Source organism: Mastacembelus armatus, chromosome 16 (assembly GCF_900324485.2).
Source record: "Mastacembelus armatus chromosome 16, fMasArm1.2, whole genome shotgun sequence".
NCBI classification, from domain to species: domain Eukaryota; kingdom Metazoa; phylum Chordata; class Actinopteri; order Synbranchiformes; family Mastacembelidae; genus Mastacembelus; species Mastacembelus armatus.
Window position 1 is genome coordinate 17,630,174 of NC_046648.1, and position 23,335 is coordinate 17,653,508.

Here is a 23,335-nt window from a genome sequence, read left to right on the forward strand (position 1 = left end):
AATCGAAATGTATTTTTAAAACACTTGAAAAACAATACCGTATTGACCAAAGTGCTGTACATAGAGAGAGAACAAATGATTAATGCCAAAACAACAATGTGCAAAAGCATAGAAGACATGGGCAAAGATGGATGACGATTTACAAACTCTTTTAATGATTAGGGCTGTACTTATCAATTATTTTCAATTATTACCAAATGGGTTAATAATTTAGTCTATAAAATGTAAGAAAGTAATAATGTCTTAAAAGGTAATTTCTTTAGATGGCTTGTTTTGTCCAGTCAACAAAAATAATTTCTTTTCATATAAGACAAAAAAATGTCTACTGACCACGAGTGTTTAAGATGGTGAGTTTTGTATCATAGTGAAGGCATAAAGATCTTAATTGGTGCTGTGTTTTTTCCATAATCTGTGTCACATGGGTTATAGAAGGGAAACAGTGGAGCCATGAGCGTTCCCATGGTGAAGGTGAAGATTGGTGCCATGGTAACAGCATTATAGAAAGACACCTCCTCTTTTTCACAATCTAGGAACACGCCAATGCGGACAAGATGGGCAGACACATTGACCTTGGTGGGTTTTGGGTCAGTGCAGGCCAGGACAGATCCACCCTTCAGGGCCAGGGTCCAGAGGCCACTGGACGTGCCTGTAGCAGCCATTTCTCCCTTTGGTATATCGTCTCGTGCCACACCCAACCTCCATGCTGTCTTATGGCCCACTTCCACCTCCCAGTAGTGCCGTCCTGTGATGAAGCCCTGATTGCCCGACACACAGTAATAATAGTGAAACTGCCGTGGGTTGGGCTGACAGTCCTTTGTGTCTTTATCCTCCTCAAACCACACTGAGGTGCAAGACTGGGACAGGGACAAGTTAGGGTGTGCTGTCTCAGGGTCAAAGGTCATTGACGTTATATCTGCAGGTACATAGAGATACAATAAGGTGAGTTTTGTCTGTGTTTTGCATTTGTTGTGTCAAGTTCCATATATGAACATACTTGGGTAGAGGCAACTTTTCATATGCTTCCATATCCTGTACTGGATGGGCCCCACAAATTGGCCAGAGCGCACCTCAGTGTCTACCTCAGCTGGGAGGACAAAGCTGACACAAGACCTGCTTGTACAAAATGGGAGAAGGGAGTGAATTGAATGATGGATGATTGAATATTAACACTGGTAAATATAATAAGAAATACCAAGCATACATAACACATAGGATTAAAGGGGGGAACAATTGGGTAGAGTTGGGTAAAAACAGAATTTGAGAAAACCTGCCTTTTTATGAGATCTTGAATTTCCTGCAATTAGAGAAACAGTTTAAATAAATTGTTTGTAATTAGTTGAAAAAATAGTATACACTGCTTTAAAATGACCAGTTGTGAAAGAGCAAGAAACTTTGTAAGAACACACAGTCTTTGTTTGGTCTTCTGTTGCCAGCTGTCCCCTCTGCTGTCCACTCCTATTTGCTGACTGCCTTTTGTTCTTGCTAAATGAGAAATTGATTTTGACTTGCAGAACTAGGCAAGTCAACTGTTTCAACAGTCACTGTTGATAATTGATCAAATAAGTGTCAATGAAGAGCCGCAAAACAGCTGACAGTGTCACTCAGTTCTGGAATTGGGTTTGTTTGAGGAAAACCTGCAGAGTCACAATGTCTGCTAGCAGCTCAAAGCTGCAAGAAATCTGAACAGGAGGAACAATTAGTCAGACGTCAAAAATAAGGTGAATTTGTCCTAGACCCAGGGGATCACCCTGGATAAACCCATGTATTGCTAATCTGTTTTGGTGCAAAGAAGTTTCCAGAATTTTTTAGGGAGACCAAATGCTCCTTTCTCCCCACTCACAAATCAGCTCACTCTAATTGCACAGTTACATCATCACCACACCCCCAGCTGTGAAACCTAAGAGTAAATTCATGCCAGTAAAAAGACTAATAATAATCAGATGCAGTCTCTGTATTTTAATTTCTTCTTTTTGGATGAAAACACTTCCTCACTTTGAGCAGTTTAGGACTATCCTCTTCAGCCAGTTTGCTGTTGAGGACTGTGATCGCTCTCTCCAGGTCTTTTCCTTGCTCTCCTATTTTTTTCTCTCTTTCCTTTAGCTGCTTGAGCTGTTTCTGTCTGTGCCTCCTCAGTCGCTCTATGTCCTTACACTCCTCCTCATCCAGGAAACGATGGAGGTTCTGAAACTCGGCCCTGATTTCTCTTTCCAGGTCATCAAACCTGTTCTGAAAGATGAAAGGAAAAGATTGGTTAGTTATTAGTTCAGCCCGGGTATAACTAAACATCTATATTGTGGTTAATTATTTTCATTACTGGCTTCATCAGAATTGTTATGGAAATATTTAACTACTGGTAAGCAGGAATTACCATGAAAAAAGTGTTATTTTAAAGAAGATTAACAAAGCAGCAACAGTACCTCTACTTCCACTGCTTCTATGTATGTCTCTCTCTCTGCTTCTCTGCACTCATCTACCTCATGCTTGATTCTTTTAATAGCCTGGACAAGCTTTTCCTGTAACACACACAAAAAAGACTGTGAGAATTGTGAGAAATACACATGGAAAAGAAATATTACAGATGTAACTATGAAACGCTAGCTTTCAACTAAATACAGTCAAAAAATGATAGACAACACCAGCTGTTCTAAATGCAGCAGAAGGTGAAAAGCATAAAAGACATAACTTACCTTATGATCACAGAGGAGGCTTTTGTTACAGTTGATGTTGATGTCTTTGCTGTGATTTTGGTACATTCCAGTTGCTGCAAATAAGACAAAACAGAAGTTGAGAGGACTGTAAAGAAAGTATCATGAAAGTGATGGCAGTCATAAGTGGGAGGGACAAAGTGAAGGGCATAGAAGTACAACAATACCAAGAGGGAGGGAGGGGGGGGGGGGGGGGGGGGGGGTGAGAAACCCATGCCTGTGTAATATCAGGCTGATATTTTCTAATAGACCAAGGACATACTTTCAAACAGAGAATTAATGAGAGGATATGTATTGAAAAGCACAGATCAGTTTCCCCAACCTGACTTGAGAATATATGAAGTCATTAAAAAGGAGAGAAAGGGAGGGGTGGGAATGCTGCAGATGTCAGTGGGGCTTGCTGGCCGGCTGGGTGGCTGGGTGGCTGGGTGGCTGGCAGCAGTGATTTATGGATGGCAGCAGAAGAGTCTATTTCTGTCTGCCAGTGTCTTTGGAAACAAAGAAGAATCTGGCTGTGGATGGAAGCTGCCAGTCACTCAGATATTGTGTTTCATATCAGCAGCTGTTTTTGCCTGGAGGGGAGACAGTCCATGTTTATTTTTGCATGGTGGTGACTCTCTAATGTCTGCGGTGTGGGAGGGTACAATGCAGCAACTGGAGCCATTACTTGGAGCTAAACTATTACAGTGTTTGATTTGATAGTTAAATTAGAGGATGCTGTTTAGCGATCCATACCCTGCTGGGTTTTATATTATCTGAGAGGTGGAAACTGTCTCTAAATGTATTGTCAGCATTTCAGCTCTCTTTTCTTCCAGGCTTATATCTGCATCCCACTGCCCATCCACAAATCTCTTCTCTTTTGTAAGCAGCCTTGGTTCTATCCACTTATCAAAGCTTGTGCTATCTTTACTTATTTCTTTGTCTCTGCTTGTCTCCATCTTTCACTGCACACAGAAACACGTATGGGGGTCTGGCTAAGGCCATATGCACTAAAGCAGCATTACTCATCTCTGCCAGTGTTCCTAATCTATAATTCATGCTGCTCGGTCCTTGCAAGTGACTATGCTGAGCTCAGGGGGAGCTACAAACTCAGTATGCACTACAGTATGCAGGTGGAGGGCACACTGACAGAATGAGTCAGTAAAACACAACAGCCCACTGCACTGAAGCATGTGCAGCAATACCTGACTGAGAATCAAAGATGCTGTGAATTAGATTAAAATTGAACACGTCTTTTTGTTTTATTTGCATGTTTTTCTTGTTTCAAAAACAAATTATAGGTTATTATCTTTTAGAATCATTTCATCAACAACTATATCAGCAAAATATAATTATAATTTCAATAAACATAGAAACAATGGGAAAAAATATCTGGAAAATATATGCAGAAAAATAAATCAGATTGTCAGTCATAAAGATTTAGTAAACAACAAAATACGTAGACATGTTTTTTTGTACAGGCTATATAAAATAAAATAAATTGTCTGTATTTCTAACTTTTGTGTTTATAATAAATTTTAAAATATATAATTAATAAATAAACATATGATTTTTGAAGAAAGGCTCCGCCCATCTGGACGCATGAAAATGACGTCACGAACGTAAACAAGAGCATGTCGCACAGACCAACACAAGGAAGAGGTATTTGGTGGTTTTTAGTCGATAAAAGTAGTCTTCTAATTTTCGAAATCATTTTTGGAAATTGGTGAAGGTTTTCAGAGATCTGCGAGACCAGCAGCTTTGCTTCTTCAGCGAGCTAGCTTTGTATGCTAACGTTTCCAGCATGGAGTAGCTTAGCCTAGCTTATCCGATTTACGAGACAATGTACCGATGTGTTTTTGTTTTTTAATAAACAGGTGATGTTATGTAAATGTAGTACATATACACTACTCACAAAAAGTTAGGGATATTCGACTTTCAGGTGAAATTTATGGAAAATGTAAAAAGTTCATACTACAGTGATATTATATCATGAAAGTAGGGCATTTAAGTAGAAGTATGCAATGGTCATTTCTTCATCTCAAACAATTTATTGAAACAAAAGCTGGTGGGTATACCACAACAAGAAATGTCAATGTCTCAATAACTTTGTTAATTGTTAATTGTTATGTGTCGTCTTGGTCTCATGATGTCAAAATGTGAACAGCATGATGAAGAGGACTGTTTAAATACGAACTGTCATTGAACCAGAACATTTAGTGGTCGATGGTCATGGATCAGACACTTGTTGTGATTTTTGTGGTTAATCACCTTGTTAGAGAACAGCATGTTATGCAATAAGTACTGAAACACTGAACAGATGGACATGTGCATTCAAAAGTTTAGAGAAGGTCAAATTAAGTTCACCTATAAAGGTTATAGTGCATTTCAGGTGCATACTGAAATTTCACCCGAAAGTCAAATATCCCTAACTTTTTGTGTGTAGTGTATGTAACTACAACTTATGGTAGGTTTAAAGTTTCTTCATGTGTATGGAGTTTCAGAGATGAACGGTCAGGCAGACATCGAAGTTGATTACAAGCGGAAATACAAAAACCTGAAGAGAAAATTAAAGTTTCTCGTTTATGTGAGTATGGTGTCATTGTTATTGACATTTATGCATAAATATATTTCCTCATCTCCACTGATTTCCTGTGTGGTTTTCCTTTCATCAGGAACAGGAATGTTTTCAGGAGGAGCTGAGGAGAGCTCAGAGAAAACTTCTAAAAGTTTCCAGGGACAAAAGGTAGGACTGAAGTGTCTGCAAATTAAAACACTTACATGTTAAACAAAAATCCTTTTCAGTGCAGCAAAGTCTTTGTGTTTATCTTGCAGCTTCCTCTTGGACAGACTGCTGCAGTATGAGAGGGTAGATGAAGACTCTTCAGGTACATTTCATTAAAAAGGCTCTGCTACTCAGTGATGTATTGTATCGTATATTGTATTGTCTTGTGTTAGTCTTCAGTTTGTGCCGCTAGATCAGGTTTTCTTACCTTCTGTTCCAGATTCAGATGCAACAGTTTCTTCAGACAACAGTGAAGCGGAAGGACCCAGGGAGAGGGAAAGAGAACGTGATGGAGCAAAGAAGTACATTTGGCATTTTAACATAAAATTCAGAAATTAGACCCAGCAGCTCAGGGTAACTGAGCATTATTGACTGATAACTGGTAACTGAGCTGCTATGTATCAGTCAATAATGCTGTTCAGGGTTCTGCTTAAAAGGCCTCTAACAGCAGTTTATTTGTATTTATGTTCTAAATGTGTGTGTGAAACGAGGTTACTGCCTGGTATTATCATCTAACACATAATGAGTTATCAGTGCTGGAAGTTAGACTTAATGCAACTACTTTATAAGTTATTATAAACAAAATAATCTTAACTTGTTGTTTTTGTTGTCCAACCAGTTTCATTTTCCTTGTTTTCTGTTGTCTTCAACCACACAAAAACCTGAGGCTTGTGTTTTTATATTTGTAAGGCCAAAACATGGAGAAAGTGGAAATGTGGAATAAACATTTTGCACTCCAAATGTTCTTGCTGTTATACCCCACACACTGAGGTTGTCCTGATTTCTCGTATACTTTTTTTCAGGCGAAGAAGCAGTCCCGGGGCTTGTCTCCCTTCATCATCATCATCTCCTCACCTCTCTCTGCTGTCACGTCCTGGTGTAAATACCCTGCAGTCATCAAGCTCTGGACCCTACCTCAACACTGTGAGTTTCTAGCTCTCTTTTTTATATCTTGGTATGACCAGCAACAGTAGCATTGCTGCCACTGTCATGTCCTCATCATAAAACATAATCCATGCTTTGATTTGGCATTATTTATATAATTTGATTATTTTTGTCAGTTTTTTCATAAGTCTCTTTTATCCCTTGCTTTATTTTGTGTTTGACATTTGTAATACATTCACTGTCCTTGCATTGTTCATTCTTCTCTACATGTTATTTTGTGTTTTTGTGTGTGTCTTTTTTTTTTTTTTTTTAAATTGCCTATGACTGTGTGCATGTGTTTGTGTGGTCATTTGCAAAACTGGGGCCTGGATGTGTGTTGGGCAGATGCCCTTCCCACCAGAATATTTGGCTCCCCCTGCTGAACGAATGAAGAAAGAAAGAAAAACAAAGACACCAAAAAACAAGAAAGAGACTACGGGGAAGGTGAGAGAGGAAAGGGGGAAAAATATGCTCAGACATAAAAATAATGCTGATATGCTAATTAATTCTCAAACCCTGTATATGAACAAGTCACTTATACTAGGTGGAACTGTAAGACTTTTCCAGCTGGTTATAATTTGCTCACAATATATATGCTTAAATACAAAGAACTGAAAAGTGTCTTGTTTTACTAATTTTACTGTTGAGTATTACTGACAGGTTCTAATAAAACATTTCCTAGTCATTTGTTTTTCTGAGCTTCACTCAAGGGAACCTGTAATAATGACATTTGAGGACACTGCTGAAGAAAATTCACTTCCCTAGGGTGTTTTAAGTTTATTACTATGCTTCTGCACAATATGTCTGTAAGGTCATACACATGCTGAATGCTTTGCCCTAATTTATTCTGGAGCTATGATGCAGGCATCTATCCATACTTCTCTTTCATTCATGATATCTCCACCCATCTGTGTAATTCCTGACATACTTGCCTCATTCTGACATCCTACCAGGTTGTTACGCCGATGGCAGCTAACTATTCTCCAGCCCCTGCAGCTTCTCCAGCAGCCAGCGGCCCCTTCAGCTGGGTTCCCAGACAGATGCTTAGTGGAGATGCAGCTGAGGAAGAGGGGGAGAGCGATGGAGACAGTGACAGAGGAGATGAGGACAGAGGGGAGGGAGACGAGGCCGAACTAGTCATTGACATCCCTAATGAGTGAGCCAGAGTGTGTGTTTAGATGTATTTATAGGGATGAAGGGGTTGGACATCTGTGTGCAAAGGAGAAACTTAGATAGTGACTGAGCTTATTTCTCTATTCAGCGCCCCTTTCACATTTTGAGAAGGGGAGCCAAGCTCCCCCTTGTGGACTTTTGCGTAACTGCCGTATCACTGTCAAATATATTTTAGAAAAATGTGATTTTCAATATTATGTAAAGAAACTTAATCTGTGACAAAAGTACAGAAATTGCTACATAAGCATTTGAGAAAAAGCTAACACCACTGGTGTGATTAGATACTTTACTTTTTATACAGTTTCAAACTGTGTGCTAATATTTTGTGCCTGAGCCTATACAGTCTAGTTGGAACTATAACTAGGAGTGTCCTTTAGAGAAAACATCTGTTTATTTTGTCTTCCATTTTTTTAACCACCATCTCAGACTTAGTATTGTTTTATGTACCACAATACTTTAAAGTTGTTCAAGCATGTTAAAGATGTTTGGTAGTTTAAAATGTTGTCTTTGCTTGTTAGAGGCAGGTTTACCACCTGTCATTTGTACTTAACACTGTTTTGCTATATTTTTCATCAAAATGTCAAAATCAAAGCTTTTCTTTTTGATGGAAATATTTTTTTTCAAATTGTATGTGTCAGAGAATTAAAGTAAGTGTAAGTGTAAGTGACTTGTGTAGCCATACTCGGAATTTGTGCTCTGCATTTAACCCATCCCAAAGTGCACACACAGCAGTGAACACACACCAAGAGCAGTGGGCAGCAGCACCGGGAGATTAACTGGGGGTCCGGTGCCTCACTCAAAGGTCTCACCTCAGTCGTGGTATTAAAGGTGGGCAGAGCGCTGGCTATTAATTGCTTCCCCACCGACAATTCCTGCTGGTCCTGAGACTCAAACCCGCAACTTTCAGGTTACAAGTCCGACTGCCCCCAAGGTTAAAATGTTTTCCTCTCAGAGGACTAAAGGCTTTTGATTTAAGTTATGCACACCTTCACAAAATGGACTAACTGCACGCTACAGAGGCAAACTGTACCTACAGTATTCAGTTAATGTTGTTGTGTTTCTAAAAAGGTTTCATTGTCTCATTTTAGATATCTAGATAGCAGTGGTAAACACAACTTATACAATGGATTGATGCCCCACCCAAAACTTCACTTGCTGAAACTCTCATTGCAGTCAGTTGCTGAGGTATGACATAATCTGTGTTAATGCTTATTGTATGCAGGACAAAGGTAGTGACAACATTTATTGCAAACTTAGTTCACATTGGCTACTTAAGGTTTTCCTGTCTGTAAAGGAATCCTGACCCCACTCTTGGCAGAGGCCCAGGGCTACGTTTGTCTCATGTTGGTCACAGGCTGGTTGGATTCCTCTAGATATCAAAAAGAGTGAGAGATGTTTGTTATTCACTCATACCCATGCACAGGTTATGGGAATGTTTTGCTACATAATGGTTTTGCAAAGAACTGTCAGTGCCAACGTCATGTCTCAACAGGCATGTTTCTAATTTTAAGGAAAACAAACTGCAATCCACAAGCCATGAAAGGAAGTGTGTTTTGTCTGGGAAGTTAGATTTCAAGAAGCCATGCACTGTGGGTAAGACAATGACCCTTAACTGACACTGTCAGGATTAAGTTTTAGTTCATGAACAGTCATTGTTAAATTTAGAGCCCAGTTTCTAACATTTATGGTGCCTGGATATTCAAGTAAAAAATAAATATACTGTATAAACATTTCAACTGGTGTAAAATATTCTCAGCACTTTCATAACCAAGAATAATGGGCAACAAGAATCTGTCAATCAAGTGACTAAATTTCTGCAATGACCATTGTTTGGAATGCAGATTTTCTGGTAATTGACAGTTTTAGTGGGTGTGGGCCTGGCTTGTGTGTCTTAGAGCAATAGGAGTTATAGGTGTAACCATAGAGAGTAAAAGGGAGGGCTGAAGTAGAGGTACGGCTAGAGGGAGAGTTAGAGAGGGTGGAACTGACAGAGGGGGGCGAGGTTTCCACTGTAAGGGAAATGAAGGAGTAAGCAACATTGTGCCTGCAACCTAGGCTCACTCTCTCACAGTACAGCTGACATTAAAAGAAGATAGACATGGTTGGAGACAAACTGCAGGAGAGAACAAGGAGCGAGTGAGAAGAACAACAAGAAATCAACAGCCAGCCCTGGCCACTTTATCTTTTCCATCTATATACGGAAACCACTGGATAATTTAGAAAAGCCTCTCCCTCTCGCTCCGTGTGAGTGTGTATGAGAGAGAGAGGGGGGATTTGTTGAGCTCACCACCACCATGCTGTGTCCTGCTGCTGTCAATGCAGCTGCTGCGGCTGTCTGGCTGCTGGCAGTGCTGGGCCCAGGCCTGTCTCAACCAGATGAGCCAGGCTTCAGCCTCTGCAGCCACTGCTTCTACAGACAGACGCCTCCTCAGGGAGCCTCTGCTGAGACGTTTCTGCGTCCACTCTGCCACACACTGCCCGGGGGACAGACGTTTGCCACTCTGTCCAAACCGTCCTGTGACACGACTGTCTACTCTGCCTTCCATCTCAGCCATGGATGGACTGAGAGAGAGGGGAAGGAGGGGGAAGAGTTTGTGGTAAGGACACATCTTTCATGTTGTTTGGAGTAGTACTACCTGTTTTTGAATGATAGAAAATTTAGTGGTAGTATAAAATCACACTGTTCTAAAATCCAAGCAGAAAAACAGTGATGAAATAAGAATTTACTACTAAATTTATATACTTTTTTGTTTTTAAGTACTTGTACTTCAATGTTTTGATTTTCATGTTACTATGTGTTCTACTGCACTACATTTCAGTGAGAAATATTGCACTTTTTTCTCCACTACATTTATCTTCTTGTATGTGGCCAACAAGCCATATACAAATAACAGTTGGTTCTGATTTATTTTTTTATTCCAGACAGTGGATGGACACAACCTTAAGGCAGCAGTACCAGCTCTCCTCAGAGGAGGCAACGATGCATCTCACCCTGTTTCGCCCACAGATTCACCAATTCAACACTGGGACTCAACAGTCACAACACTGGTTCATTCAAGCATTTTTCCTCGCTGCAGCACTTTAGGGGGTGATCTCTACATCCTGACTGGAGCGGGGAAGCTTGGGGCTGCTGAAGATGGAGACAAGGAGTGTCAGATGAATCCACTGTGGTCCGCAGTGTGTTGTGCCGCCCCACAGGGGAAGGGTGGCTTCAGTGTGGGGTTAATCGGAGAGACAGGAGGAAGGGAGAGGCAAGTTAGTGTGAAGGAGCTGGAGGACCTGCTGGGAGTGGCAGAACTGTTCTCTGAAGGTTGTGGGGGAGCAGATGCAGAGACTGGTGGGGTTGTCGTAGATCTTCACAGTGAGGGGCATCCTGGAACTGGAGAAAAGCACAGTGCTTCTGGTAAAGAGATGGGTGGTAAAGATGTTGATTCAGAGACTACTAGTCTTGGGGAGGAAGAGGAAACTGATGAAGTCACACAGGAAACTGATGAAGCAGTGCAATCAGCGAGCAGCAGTGAAAAGCAGCACGATGTGAAGCAGTCAAGACCAGCATCTCCTGAGTCTTCAGCTGACTATGAGACTGTGGATGAAGAGGAGACAGACACAAATTCCAGCAGCACACTGGTCAACATCCTCTCCACCACCTTATCCATCGTTACGTTTCCTCTGCGGCCTGTGGTCTCTACAATCACACAGTTACCTGGACAGGTGTTACAATTTACTGAACCATGTAGCCATTCAGTATATTTAAACTTCAGGGAAAACACCAGTAAAGTATTAGCTTAAGGGACTGACAGGAGGCAGATTCATTTATGACAAGTCAAAAGTGATGCAACCCATGTCCTGACTTTTAGTCTGTATTAGGGGTGAGGCTCCAAAAATACTGGTAACCCAGCTGATGATCCCAGGGTTGTTTTGTCAGAATGTAAATGCTCCCACAAAGTCACAGAAGACATTATAATACTCTTGTAACTGACACTGAGCTTATAGATGGAGTGCCCTTTAGGTTGACCAGCAACAGGCACAAATACTTAGTAATTACAAATATTTAACATTTTAAACACTGTTGTTTAATAAATCTCCTCATTCCAGTCTGGTGCTCCTCCTGAGACTGGAATGAGGTGTGGCCAGCGTATGACATTCACTTAGGCTTTTCTGTCATTTTATTATTCATGTCTTTTTTTTTCTTCTTTCATCTCACTTAAAAATGACACATTTGTTTTATCTTGATTCAGGTGATCTATGTTCTTCAGGAAGACCTTGGAGTTCTCTCCGCCCTGCCTGGAGACACCTTTTCCCTGTTCCACCTTTTGACCTCTGATCTCCTGTCCTACATGGGCTCAGCTGCAGAAATGCTGCTGTGTGTTGGGGAAATCTGCTTCTCCAACTTCTACTACTGCTCTTCCTCCATGCTGGGAGCCCTAATGGGCAGCTGCCACCTTGGGGTCACTGGCATGGGGACCCTGTCTAGTGACACACTGGGGATATTTGGGGATGTGCTGGATAATGGTTGGTGGGTGACCAAGTTCTTTGGAGGGTGGCTGTTTGAGCAAAGTCAGGTGTATGTTGAAACTGTGGCGTCAGAGGTGGGTGGTCAGGCCAATGCTGTGGGTAGAGGGTTGGGGAAATTGGCGGGCAGAAGTGGACGCAATGTGGGCAATGTGTTTACGATGGGAGGGGGGTTAATAATGGGGGTGGTGGATATGGTCATTGGTGCAGTAAGAGAGGTATTTGGGCAGGAGTCAGAGTGAAGAAAGAAAGGATCAACCTCCAGATCAAGCCATCAAAAAACTCTCCAATTTGGTTTGTAAATGTCTTCAGCACACAGTAGTATGAAGAACAGAAAAAACTATTTAAAGTCACTTTCATTTGATATGCCTTAGTTCTGATAGAAAGATTGCCAGGTTTTAACATCAAATGTAGTAAATTTCTTCTGGTCTTACACTTCACTGTGGAACACTGGCCTGTCTAAACAATCTGCTGTATTTAAGAGCTAATTCAGCTGTGATTTAAAAAACACTGTGCACTCTGTGCTTATGGATGTAATCATTTAAGACTATTCTTTCATGATAATTGCTGTAGCTTTATATTTGAATTAAAGAGATGGTGGATACCATCGTAACAAGCACCATTTCCTTCTTTGTATATTCTTGCTGGTAAGAGTTGTGTATTTTAACCTCTTGAATGGAGGATTTTTACTCTTTATAGAGTTTTTCTACACAATTGTATTGCATCTTTTAGCTTTAAGAAAATTATCTGAGTATTGTGGTTATGGTACTCTTTCTTCATTGTGTGAGTAATACTAACACACAATAACTTACTTTCCATATCAAGATTTCTAAATGCAAAATATGTGAGCTGTTTATGAATCATGAAGCATTTCATTGCTTATAGTTTAAACCCGTAACAAGTACATGAAACAGGTAAGACTTGTTCAGCACCAGCATTACTGCCCACAAGTTAGTGCATCAAAGGTAGCGCTATAATAATAAAAATGTATTATTGTTTTAATACATTTTTCTATAGCTATATTACACTATAAAGTAGTAGTTCAAATGGAGCTGCAATATAAAAAAACTGCCTATTTGTAAATTCATTATAAATAATCTAGTGTGATAAATATTACGGGAGGAGCTATTCAACATAATCAGTTATTTTACTTTGAAAACATCTTTACATAGTCGATGTTAGGACCTTTATCTATTATTGCCAGTTTAAAAATAAAAGTTTAAAAACAAAATAAAAATATAGGACTTATTTACTTACTATCACATTGTTGATAATATTTTTGTGATTATTTTAAAAAATAAAACATTTCCGCTTATTGCCGGAAGCAGCACAACGAACCCGGATGTGGGTCTGTGCCGTTGCATCAGATTACACAGGCAGAGAGGATTCATGTGGTCCGGGTGTTGTGTTTGCTGAATTTGTTGTAAGCTGACGTCTCTTTCTGTTTCATTCAAAGGTTTGGATAACTTCTTACTCTGCTTTTCAACAACAAGCCATAGCTTTTCACGACGCAAGGTTCTAAAACGGGTGTGAAACTGTGACTCTGTGCGAAAAAGCGCCGACTGCTTACCAAACTGGAGTTTTAGTTTGACTGATTAGCTAAAGCTAACCCTGGCGTTACGTCTCATCCGCATTTGACAGGTGGCTGCTACCGTCTGATACTAAATGAGACTTTAAACTCTTCTCGTATAGACGTTTAAACCACTGAGTTGATTGCAAATCTCCGAAGGTCTTCAGGCAATTTTGGGATATTTGTTTTGCATCACTTACTCAGCAGAATTGAACGTTTTGAACTAGCTTTAGTTCACAGTGTACAACTTTTTTGTGTCTGTGTGTGTGTGTGCGCACCAGAGATGGCCACTCTCTACGTGTCCCTTCATCCCGATGACTTCAGGAGCCTTCTGGCTCTCATAGCTGCAGAGTTTTGTCCGTCCTCTCGCCCTCGGACTGTCACTGAGGACCCCCCTGCATCTGTGAATGCCCGATCTAGACCAACCCTGGTGCTCGGCGCTGGGGAAGGTAACACGGTCCTGAGTGGAGCCAGTGCTGTGGCGTGGTACCTGTCTAGTCAGGGAAAGGCGACTGGAGTAGACGCGAAACAGCAGAGCCTGGTGTGGCAGTGGCTCAGCTTTGCAGACAATGAGATCACCCCGGTGTCCTGTGCTGTGGTCTTCCCACTGATGGGGGTGATAGGAATGGATAAGAAGGTGAGAGGAGCACTGTGCTACTTTCTTGGACTCGGCCATGTCTGTGATTTATTGTCCTGAAGTGACTTTTTAACTTGCTGTGCGTTCTCAGATCCAGCACACTTCTCGTGCAGAGTTGATGCGTATCCTAAAGGTTCTCAATCAGGCGCTAGAACCAAGAACCTTCTTGGTGGGCGAGAGCATCACCCTGGCTGATGTGGCTGTAGCTACAGCTGTTCTTCTACCTTTCAAATATGTAAGTATGTTGTGCCACACTGCTATTTTATTACAGGTGTTTCCATGTAGCTACTGAATGTTAACCTGATAATAGTCTGAACAGTTTACTAGAAAAATCTTAGTCCTGTGATTGATTGATTGATTGATTGATTGATTGATTGGCTGTGTTGGCTGTGATAGCCTCCAAATTATACACTGCAATAATTCACCTAACCATATTTTAATTATAGTTTTTTGTTCTGTTTGTTTGCTTAGGTATTGGAGCCATCAGACAGGAAGGTCTTGACCAATGTTACCAGGTGGTTCACAACCTGCATTAATCAGCCACAGTTTGTTAAGGTGCTGGGGAAGATCACTCTTTGTGAGAAAATGGTGCCAGTTCCACCGAAGACAAATATTAATGGCGCTCCAGCTGCAGACACTGCTGATGCCACAGATAATGGTCTGGAAGATCTGTGCCACAGTTCACAATTACTTCTTTTTTTTGTGTGTGTGTGTGTTAACGGTATCCTGACTTTTTGTTTTGATTCCTCTTTCAGGTCCTCCAAAGACAGAAGCCCAGCTGAAGAAGGAAGCTAAGAAGAGAGAAAAGATGGAAAAGTTCCAGCAGAAGAAAGAAATGGAGGCAAAGAAAAAGACACAGCCACAGACAGAGGTAAAGATTCTCAACATCTACAAGTAGAATTTCTTGGAAAGAAAGGTCTTACAGTTCATAGGCTGCTTGCTCGCAATTCCTGTTTGTCCAGTTTTTTGTTTTGTTTTTTCTCGCTCTAGAAAAAGGCAAAACCTGAGAAGAAGGAGTTAGGAGTGATTACATACAACATCCAAACACCTGCAGGGGAGAAAAAAGGTGATTGGTCACTATGGGTGTGTGGGAGTGTATGTGTAGTAATAGGGGGACATGCACTTAGCATCATAACATTCAGCCTCCATCATGACTGTAATTACTGGTAAAAAAAAACACCAGAAAGTGTTGCTGTTCAGCTGATACTACATATGTAATGTAGTATAATGAGGATGCCACTAATTGCTAAAGTGAAGAGAATTTCTATGGGGCTGCATCGAATAAATACATCCAGACTATCATTTGGAGTCTTCTGTAAGTGGAGGAAATTTTTTTTTTTTTTTTTTGGTTTTCCATTAGGGCAGTGGTTCCAGCTAGCTCTGCACTTTGTGCTTCTGATTGGCTGAACACACCTGATCCAAGTAATCAGCTGTGGGTTTGGCAGGGATAGCTGAAAAACAAGCAGGGCAGGAGTCCTTGAGGACCAGAATTGGGAAGCACTGCATTATGGGATGGTACCTGGTATCAGGTACTTATACCTGCTCGCCAAGGTTCCAGGCGAGCTGAGCTGATACCAAAATATGACGTCAGCAGATTGCGGGCCACCGATTGGACGGGGAGTGATGTCACTGGACGAGTCATGAGCGCTAGGTCCGACTGTGTCTGACAGGAGAATGGAAAAACCCCTCATTTTTAAAAACCGGCAAAAGCGATTGCTTGTTTTTCCATTGTTATCATCAAATGGCTAATGCTACATGCTAAACACTGTGAGGTGTTTAACAAGTTTCGTGCTGCCATGGTATGACGACCCCGCCCATGTTGAGGTGGTTCTGAGTTGTAATGGAAAATCACCTAAACCGAGTCAATTTGAGTAGAGTAGGGCCGAGTAGGGCTAAAATCGTGTAATGGAAAAGGGGCATTATACTCTGGTTCGGCATATAGTCTGGAAAATACGGTAGTTACTTTTTTGTTCTTCTGAGTGGCAGGTTTATGAGATTGTATTATGAGAAAGGTGATACCAGTGATAACTGTTAATTGCTGTTTTAGCATGCTTAACTTCAGGTACATATCTCAACCCTTCCTCTTTTTGCATCTGTTGTCAGATGTTGTTAGTCCTCTTCCTGACTCCTACAGTCCTCAGTATGTGGAGGCTGCCTGGTATCCCTGGTGGGAGAAGCAGGGTTTCTTCAAGCCTGAGTATGGGGTAAGGAAATCTCTCCTCTCACACTTTGTGTAGTGGGACCTGTCATCATAGTATTGGTCATTTTAGTTAATACCATATCTCTCTTCCTCACTACATTCTACAGAGGAAAAGTATTAGTGAGCAGAATCCTCATGGCATCTTCATGATGTGTATCCCTCCACCTAATGTGACTGGATCACTTCACCTGGGTCATGCCCTGACCAACGCCATTCAGGACTGTCTGACCAGATGGTGACTATAGTTCAGTGTTAAGGGTCTTGTGTTCGTGCTTGCGACAGTCTAGAAGCTGTGTGTTTTGAATTTGTGTGCTTTGCTCTGTCTATAAAGGCACAGGATGCGAGGTGAGACCACCCTGTGGAACCCAGGCTGTGACCATGCTGGCATCGCCACCCAGGTGGTGGTGGAAAAGAAGCTGATGAAAGAGAGGGGCATGAGCCGCCATGACCTGGGCAGGGAAAACTTCATTCAGGAAGTCTGGAAGTGGAAAAATGAGTAGGTGGAGGAAGTTGTAGAAAGGAGATATGAGAGATATGATCCAGGAGAAAAACTGGAAGCACAATTATAAATTTACGTTTTTCCTTTGTAGAAAGGGAGACCGTATTTACCACCAGCTGAAGAGGCTGGGCTCCTCTCTGGACTGGGACAGAGCCTGTTTCACTATGGACCCAGTGAGTTCTCTAAAAAAAAATCCCTGAACGTCATTTGAATATATACTGAGCAAAGTCTGAAGAAGGATTCATAATTCTTATGGCTCTGCTGTATTTGCTCTCCAGAAACTTTCCTATGCAGTCCAAGAGGCCTTTATCCGCATGCATGATGAGGGAGTGATCTACAGGAGCAAAAGACTGGTCAACTGGTCCTGCACACTAAACTCTGCCATCTCTGACATAGAGGCAAGGCATGCCCTAAAAGCAAATGGCCATAATAATTAATAATAGTAATAATTAAAAAAGAGGAAAGATTTGTCATTTTGGTATCCAGTAATAGTTCTTAGCTATAATTTTAACCTTGTTATAAGAGACTGATGGTGATAGATCAAAGCTGCCGTTACTGGTCATGCTGTACTCTCCTGATTAAATCTGTTGGATAATTTGCAGGTGGATAAGAAGGAGCTCACTGGCAGGACTCTTTTGCCTGTACCTGGCTATAAGGAGAAAGTGGAATTTGGGGTCTTAGTGTCTTTTGCCTACAAGGTGGATGGATCAGGTACGTGAGCTCATGAAGAGCAGAACATTTTGAACAAAGACAACGTGTCACCTTGTTTATCATTTTAACTCCTGTTCCTTAGACGAGGAAGTGATTGTGGCCACAACTCGTATTGAGACTATGCTGGGAGACACTGCTGTAGCTGTCCACCCTGATGACCCCAGGTATCAGCATCTGAAAGGCAAAATGGTGCTCCATCCCTTCTGTGACCGCAAGATGCCGGTTGTTTTTGACAACTTTGTGGACATGAACTTTGGAACAGGTACGCGTCAGTTACAGGAAAAACAGGCTGCCTGTGGGTCTGCAGTGTGCTCCAAATAAGTAATCACAAGAAGGCATTAAATTTGCTCATTAAAGCTGTTGTCATTTTTCCTCCTCTCTGCCTCTCGTGTCCCTCTGCACCATTTTCTGTTTAGGTGCTGTCAAAATCACCCCAGCCCATGACCATAATGACTATGAGGTTGGAGAGAGACACAATCTGACCTTCATCAACATCTTGGATGAGAATGGCCTGCTCATTAATGTGCCCCCTCCCTTCCTGGTATAGTGTCTCATTATCGCCCTTGCCCCTGCAGTGTGTGCATTTCCACTGTGACACTAAAAGTCAGATTTCTTCGTACTTGCTTGTCGTAGCAGTTTTATTTCTTAATTTTTCACTTTTAATTGTCCTTTCTGTCCTCCAGGGCATGAAGCGATTTGAGGCGAGGAAGGCAGTGCTGCAGGCTCTAAAAGACAGAGGCCAATTTAAGGAGGTCAAGGACAACCCTATGGTAGTTCCAGTCTGCAGGTAAAGTTGGACTCATGTTTGTGAAAGTGAATCACAGGTCGCCGTTAGATCTTTCCGTGGTTTAAGCGGCATTGTGCATTTATCCTTTTAGTCGTTCCAAGGACATTGTGGAGCCTCTTCTGAAGCCGCAGTGGTATGTGGACTGCACAGACATGGGCAAGCAGGCTGCAGACGCCGTCAGAGAGGGACGGCTCAAAATCATCCCCGATCACCATTTGAAGACATGGTTCAACTGGATGGATAACATCAAGTAATATTTAGACTCATTCTTTTGTTTTTTGATATGAGCTGTTTGGGTATTTTCATGTACTGTTTTAGTTAAAGCAGACATGTTTTGTGAGTGGGTGAGTGAGAATCCGCTTCTAATATTCACTTTTTTAAAATTTCACAATAGTAGAGCTGCAACTAACATTTATTGTCATTATAAATTGTCAGTTACTTTCCAAATTATTCTTTTTTGTTTGTAAAATGTCAGAAAAATGTGAAAAAAAACTTCCAATCTAAAAATATTCAAATTATTATCGCAGAGGAAAATTTAGCAAATTCTCAGAATTTAGAAATTAGAACCAGAGAAAAAAGACGTCATACAGGAATTTTCAGTTGACTAGATGTTTGAGCTCTGGACAGAAGATTATTTTGAATAATGAAGTGTACAGTGAGTTCATCCATCCGTCTTCCTCTCAGGGACTGGTGTATCTCTCGGCAGCTGTGGTGGGGTCACCGTATTCCTTCTTACTTCATCACTGTCAATGATCCGTCTGTGAAACCAGGAGAGGTAAAATTACATCTGTCACTTACTGTCAAAATCTCAAGGTTTTCAGATGATGGATAAAAGCCATTTGCATGGTTATTATACATTTTAGTTTTGCTTTTTTATTTTCTCTTTTTTTATTATTATTATTATTATTATTTTTTATTCCTCCAGGACATGGACGGTCACTACTGGGTGAGTGGGAGATCAGAGGAAGAGGCCAGAGAGAAGGCTGCAAAGCGCTTCAATGTGTCTGTTGACAAAATTTCCCTCCGACAGGGTAAAATATAACAGTTTTTAAATTAGGATTTTCATTAATACAGTTGTGAAGGTTAGCTGATCAGTTTGTGTTATGCCCCTGCACAGCTTTGCTTAAATTAATTCTACTCCATATTCATACAGATTAGACAACATGTGTTCATGTGTTACAGATGAGGATGTTCTGGACACTTGGTTCTCGTCTGGCATTTTCCCCTTCTCCATCTTTGGATGGCCTAATGAGGTAAAAGACCAACTTTCTATTGACATTGTTTTTGTTTTTTTCCCATCAGAGATGTTATGGATATCTTCTGCAATAGAAACACATTCTTTAGTGTAGTTTTGTTTGTGGTTTTCTTTAGACCCAGGACTTGAATGTGTTCTACCCTGGCACCTTGCTTGAGACAGGCCATGACATCCTTTTCTTCTGGGTTGCTCGTATGGTGATGATGGGACTCAAACTGACTGGAAAGCTGCCCTTCAAAGAGGTGAGACCAGTCAAACCTGCCAACACCTGAGTATAGCACAACAGGAAGGCAGTGCAGTGCAGCCTCATAGCAGTTGTATTAGTCAGACGTGTCTTGGTAATGGTGTTTGTTTTACAGGTTTACCTGCATGCAGTGGTGAGGGATGCCCATGGAAGGAAGATGAGCAAGTCTCTGGGCAACGTTATTGACCCTCTGGATGTCATTACAGGAATCTCCCTTGAGGTAAAGGCTAATTGCAGCTTGATGCATGTTCTTATAGGCACACACACAATCTTTTGTGCCCCCCACTTGGTTTGTCTTTTACATGGTCACTCCACACTCATTGTGCCCCTGAGGCCCATATTCTTATGTAAGCTTTATTAAGCACCCTTTTCTGCTTCCAACAAGCTTTTATTGAGGCAATCAATTTCTTCACCAGCTGGTGGAAACTGCTCGGTCAGACGAAACAGACTTGTCCTCTAGAGGGCACTGAAGGATTTGTGTTAAACTGCACATCACCCTTAATGTTTCCCTGTAAAGGTCCTTCCCTGTCTGCCCAATTAAGACATCAAAAAGCAATTGAAAGGGAATTTCTTATCCTCGGGAGGAAAATTGAACACATTGCTTTGTTTTTCAATGATGACATCCATCTTTATTCCCCATCCTTCTACCCTCTAGGGTCTTCATGCCCAGTTGATGGACAGCAACTTGGATCCTTTAGAAGTGGAGAAGGCAAAGCAGGGCCAGAAGTCAGACTATCCAAATGGCATCCCAGAGTGTGGCACAGATGCTCTCCGGTTTGCCCTGTGTGCCTACACTAGCCAAGGTGAACTCATTTGTTTTCTTCTTTCATTCTTTCTCCCTTCTTGTGCCTCTGTTGGCCACCAGCCACCAACCTTGAATTCATAAAATATATCAAAACACTGGAAGGACAGGATTATACAATCCTGTCAAACCAAGGTCAGTTGTTACAAAATCAATCTATTTTAATACACACTGAAATGCTTATGTATTCCTGTTTGTGTCCCCCAGGTAGGGATATCAACCTGGATGTCAACCGTATTCTGGGTTACCGCTACTTCTGCAACAAACTGTGGAACGCTGTGAAGTTTGCCATGAAGAGTCTAGGAGACAACTTTGTACCATCTGAGAAAGCCCAGGTGAGAGCTGGGAAAAGCTGAACAACACAGAGCATGAATAAATGCTGCTCCATATTTATTTTTTGTTCATCCAGTGATGTATGTGCCATTGTCTGACCAAATCTAATGTGGATCTGTTGTTTCATAGTATTTATTTGGGGGTTTGGTTTACTAATATGTTGCCCTTTTTTGTATTCATAAACTCATGAACATTGACATCCAGGAGTTCCCCAGTACAGGAGTTGTGTTAACTGATCTGAACATTTCCTCTTTACACTTCTTTTGATGCTCTTAGTTGTGTGGAGAGGAGAGTGTGTCAGACCGGTGGATTCTGTCTCGACTGAGTGCAGCTGTGGGCTTATGTGATGCTGGCTTTAAGGCCTACGATTTCCCAGGCATCACCACCACCATCTATAACTTCTGGCTGTATGAGCTCTGTGACGTCTACCTGGTAAGAAGGCGTGTATGATCACTGAACAGCGCATGTACATTTATCTAAAATAGATTATGTGATTGATTTTTGTTGGTTTTGCATAAGAGTGTGTACTTAGGGCCAGGACAAATCCCGTTACTTTTCTCTCATCTCTTCTCTCCCCCGCTTCTTGTTATCTAGGAAAGTGTGAAACCAGTGTTCAGCAAAGCAGAAGAAGATAGCACAAGCCAGAAACAGGCCCTGGTGTGCAGACAGACCCTTTACACCTGTCTAGAGGTGGGTCTGCGGCTCCTGTCTCCATTGATGCCCTTCGTCACTGAGGAACTCTACCAGAGGTTACCGCGAAGACAGCCTCAGAGTGACCCCACCAGCATCTGTGTTACACCCTACCCTGACTCTGCAGAGGTGAGTGAAATCAAAAGAGGTGGTGTGGTGTTAAACTAACAGCAGGTTAAAACATCATTTCCTTTGAAAACACACCCACATTCATATTTTGAGATGCTTTCTTTCTCTGTTCGCGAGCAGTAAGTTTTCTGTGATTCCCTGTAGTTCTGCTGGCACAGTGAGGAGGTCGACCGTGATATGGAGTTTGTATTGAGCGTGATCAAGACGATCCGGTCCCTCAGAGCCGATTACAACCTGACCAAGACCCGAGCTGACTGTAAGATTGACACACAAACAAAATTACAAAAATCTTACTTACACAGCAAGTATACATCACGTCATTTGAAAAAGGTACTATGCTTTTAACCTTCAGTTTGCACTCCCCCCCCCCAGGTTACCTGCAGTGCATCGACTCTGCAACTGTGTCTGTAGTGCAGAAGTACAGTCTGCAGATTCAGACCTTGTCGTACTCTCAGGCTATCATCCCTCTGACAGCCAACCAGCCTGTCCCGGAAGGCTGTGCTGTGGCTATTGCCTCTGATAGATGTACTGTCAACCTTATGCTCAAGGTGAGTGTCTGTAATATGCTCGGTTTTGTTTGGTCTCTACTGTCCCTGGTGTGAAAATGCATTACTCCTGGTTTTATTGTAGGTTTCTTAGGCATGAGCTGGGGTGACTTTTGCCATATATCACTTACTCCTAGCTTCATATACATCAAATTTGCCGATTCAGTTTTGAAAAATTACGTGTCCGAGTACTTTAAGTGCATGAATGTACAATACCTAATTTTAAAAGAGGTAAATATACTAAAACTTGGTCTGTTCCACATGAATTTGGGTTTAATTCTTCCTGTCATTGAACTGAAATAAGGTCATAATTTAAAAATCTTGTCCTTGTGTTCACCTTTCATTCCCCAGGGTCTCATTGATGTTGAGAAGGAAGTAGCTAAGCTGATGGCAAAGAAAGGTGACTTGGAGAAACAGACTGATAAACTGAGAGAGAAGATGATGAAGAGTGACTACAAGGAGAAGGTGCCGGTGAAGGTGCAGGAGCAGGATGCTGAGAAGGTGAGAAAAATAAATTGACTCACAAGGTTTCTATGGGTGTAAGACATGAATTTCTGGTAACTAGTTACCTCCTTTTCTCCACAGCTACGGCAAAGCCAAACTGAACTTGAAAAAGTCAAGGAAGCTATGGACAACTTCAGAAAAATGATGTAACTTGCCCTTTAGCATTTTTTTTTTTTTTCCAAGAAGTGCTGTCACCATGTTAATTTTCATATTAATGTTTCAAACTGATTGTAGTATGAAGGCAGTACGGTAAAACACTTACGACAGACAGTTGTTCTCATGCTCTTTATTAATCTGAAGACTCGTGTATTTTGTGATTTGTTGTATCAAGTAATGAACACATTTATTCAA

At 41.4% G+C, this 23,335-nt stretch overlaps 4 protein-coding genes across 7 annotated transcripts; 3 read left to right on the forward strand and 1 right to left on the reverse strand.

Annotated features, from left to right (window-relative positions):
* Positions 1 to 69: 69 nt before the first annotated feature.
* On the reverse strand, positions 70 to 2,827 carry LOC113136589 (zinc-binding protein A33). Its single transcript, XM_026317533.1, has 6 exons — positions 2,688 to 2,827; positions 2,418 to 2,513; positions 1,993 to 2,226; positions 1,272 to 1,294; positions 995 to 1,110; positions 70 to 913 (listed from the first exon to the last, which is right to left on the reverse strand). The coding sequence occupies exons 1-6, from the start codon at positions 2,751 to 2,753 to the stop codon at positions 360 to 362; spliced, it is 1,089 nt and encodes a 362-aa protein (XP_026173318.1). The 5' UTR covers positions 2,754 to 2,827; the 3' UTR covers positions 70 to 359.
* Positions 2,828 to 4,283: 1,456 nt separating this feature from the next.
* Positions 4,284 to 8,229, forward strand: ino80e (INO80 complex subunit E). 3 transcript variants are annotated; one of them, XM_026317553.1, is made up of 8 exons: positions 4,284 to 4,346; positions 5,183 to 5,271; positions 5,360 to 5,430; positions 5,520 to 5,572; positions 5,690 to 5,771; positions 6,273 to 6,393; positions 6,739 to 6,837; positions 7,347 to 8,229. In XM_026317553.1, the coding sequence occupies exons 1-8, from the start codon at positions 4,319 to 4,321 to the stop codon at positions 7,551 to 7,553; spliced, it is 750 nt and encodes a 249-aa protein (XP_026173338.1). In that variant the 5' UTR covers positions 4,284 to 4,318; the 3' UTR covers positions 7,554 to 8,229. The 3 variants fall into 3 exon arrangements, with proteins under 3 accessions (XP_026173338.1, XP_026173339.1, XP_026173340.1); XM_026317554.1 differs by having other exon boundaries at positions 4,287 to 4,346; positions 5,189 to 5,271; XM_026317555.1 differs by having other exon boundaries at positions 4,308 to 4,346; positions 5,164 to 5,271.
* Positions 8,230 to 9,569: 1,340 nt separating this feature from the next.
* LOC113136570 (uncharacterized) lies at positions 9,570 to 12,689 on the forward strand. Its single transcript, XM_026317492.1, has 3 exons — positions 9,570 to 10,163; positions 10,489 to 11,277; positions 11,805 to 12,689. The coding sequence occupies exons 1-3, from the start codon at positions 9,861 to 9,863 to the stop codon at positions 12,318 to 12,320; spliced, it is 1,608 nt and encodes a 535-aa protein (XP_026173277.1). The 5' UTR covers positions 9,570 to 9,860; the 3' UTR covers positions 12,321 to 12,689.
* A 728-nt stretch (positions 12,690 to 13,417) lies between these two features.
* Positions 13,418 to 23,335, forward strand: vars1 (valyl-tRNA synthetase 1). 2 transcript variants are annotated; one of them, XM_026317437.1, is made up of 29 exons: positions 13,418 to 13,501; positions 13,930 to 14,285; positions 14,377 to 14,520; positions 14,757 to 14,943; positions 15,041 to 15,156; positions 15,276 to 15,351; positions 16,389 to 16,489; positions 16,593 to 16,720; positions 16,817 to 16,981; positions 17,076 to 17,157; positions 17,263 to 17,382; positions 17,587 to 17,695; positions 17,778 to 17,957; positions 18,112 to 18,236; positions 18,379 to 18,482; positions 18,574 to 18,732; positions 19,167 to 19,257; positions 19,408 to 19,513; positions 19,665 to 19,735; positions 19,854 to 19,979; positions 20,097 to 20,201; positions 20,637 to 20,784; positions 20,991 to 21,118; positions 21,393 to 21,548; positions 21,711 to 21,935; positions 22,080 to 22,191; positions 22,308 to 22,483; positions 22,832 to 22,981; positions 23,066 to 23,335. In XM_026317437.1, exons 2-29 carry the CDS (start codon positions 13,932 to 13,934, stop codon positions 23,132 to 23,134), a joined length of 3,813 nt encoding a protein of 1,270 aa, XP_026173222.1. In that variant the 5' UTR covers positions 13,418 to 13,501; positions 13,930 to 13,931; the 3' UTR covers positions 23,135 to 23,335. The 2 variants fall into 2 exon arrangements, with proteins under 2 accessions (XP_026173222.1, XP_026173221.1); XM_026317436.1 differs by having other exon boundaries at positions 13,421 to 13,534.

Coding starts and splice junctions, on each gene's coding strand:
- LOC113136589 (XM_026317533.1), bottom strand. CDS start 2,753: ATGTACCAAAATCACAGCAAAGACATCAACATCAACTGTAACAAAAGC. Junction 2,514..2,687: donor GCCTCCTCTGTGATCATAAG/GTAAGTTATGTC, acceptor TGTGTGTTACAG/GAAAAGCTTGTCCAGGCTAT. Junction 1,295..1,992: donor ATAGTCCTAAACTGCTCAAA/GTGAGGAAGTGT, acceptor CTCTAATTGCAG/GAAATTCAAGATCTCATAAA.
- ino80e (XM_026317553.1), top strand. CDS start 4,319: ATGTCGCACAGACCAACACAAGGAAGAG. Junction 5,272..5,359: donor AATTAAAGTTTCTCGTTTAT/GTGAGTATGGTG, acceptor TCCTTTCATCAG/GAACAGGAATGTTTTCAGGA. Junction 5,573..5,689: donor GGTAGATGAAGACTCTTCAG/GTACATTTCATT, acceptor CTTCTGTTCCAG/ATTCAGATGCAACAGTTTCT.
- LOC113136570 (XM_026317492.1), top strand. CDS start 9,861: ATGCTGTGTCCTGCTGCTGTCAATGCAGCTGCTGCGGCTGTCTGGCTG. Junction 10,164..10,488: donor AGGAGGGGGAAGAGTTTGTG/GTAAGGACACAT, acceptor TTTTTATTCCAG/ACAGTGGATGGACACAACCT. Junction 11,278..11,804: donor TCACACAGTTACCTGGACAG/GTGTTACAATTT, acceptor ATCTTGATTCAG/GTGATCTATGTTCTTCAGGA.
- vars1 (XM_026317437.1), top strand. CDS start 13,932: ATGGCCACTCTCTACGTGTCCCTTCATCCCGATGACTTCAGGAGCCTT. Junction 20,202..20,636: donor TTACAGGAATCTCCCTTGAG/GTAAAGGCTAAT, acceptor TCTACCCTCTAG/GGTCTTCATGCCCAGTTGAT. Junction 20,785..20,990: donor GTGTGCCTACACTAGCCAAG/GTGAACTCATTT, acceptor TGTGTCCCCCAG/GTAGGGATATCAACCTGGAT.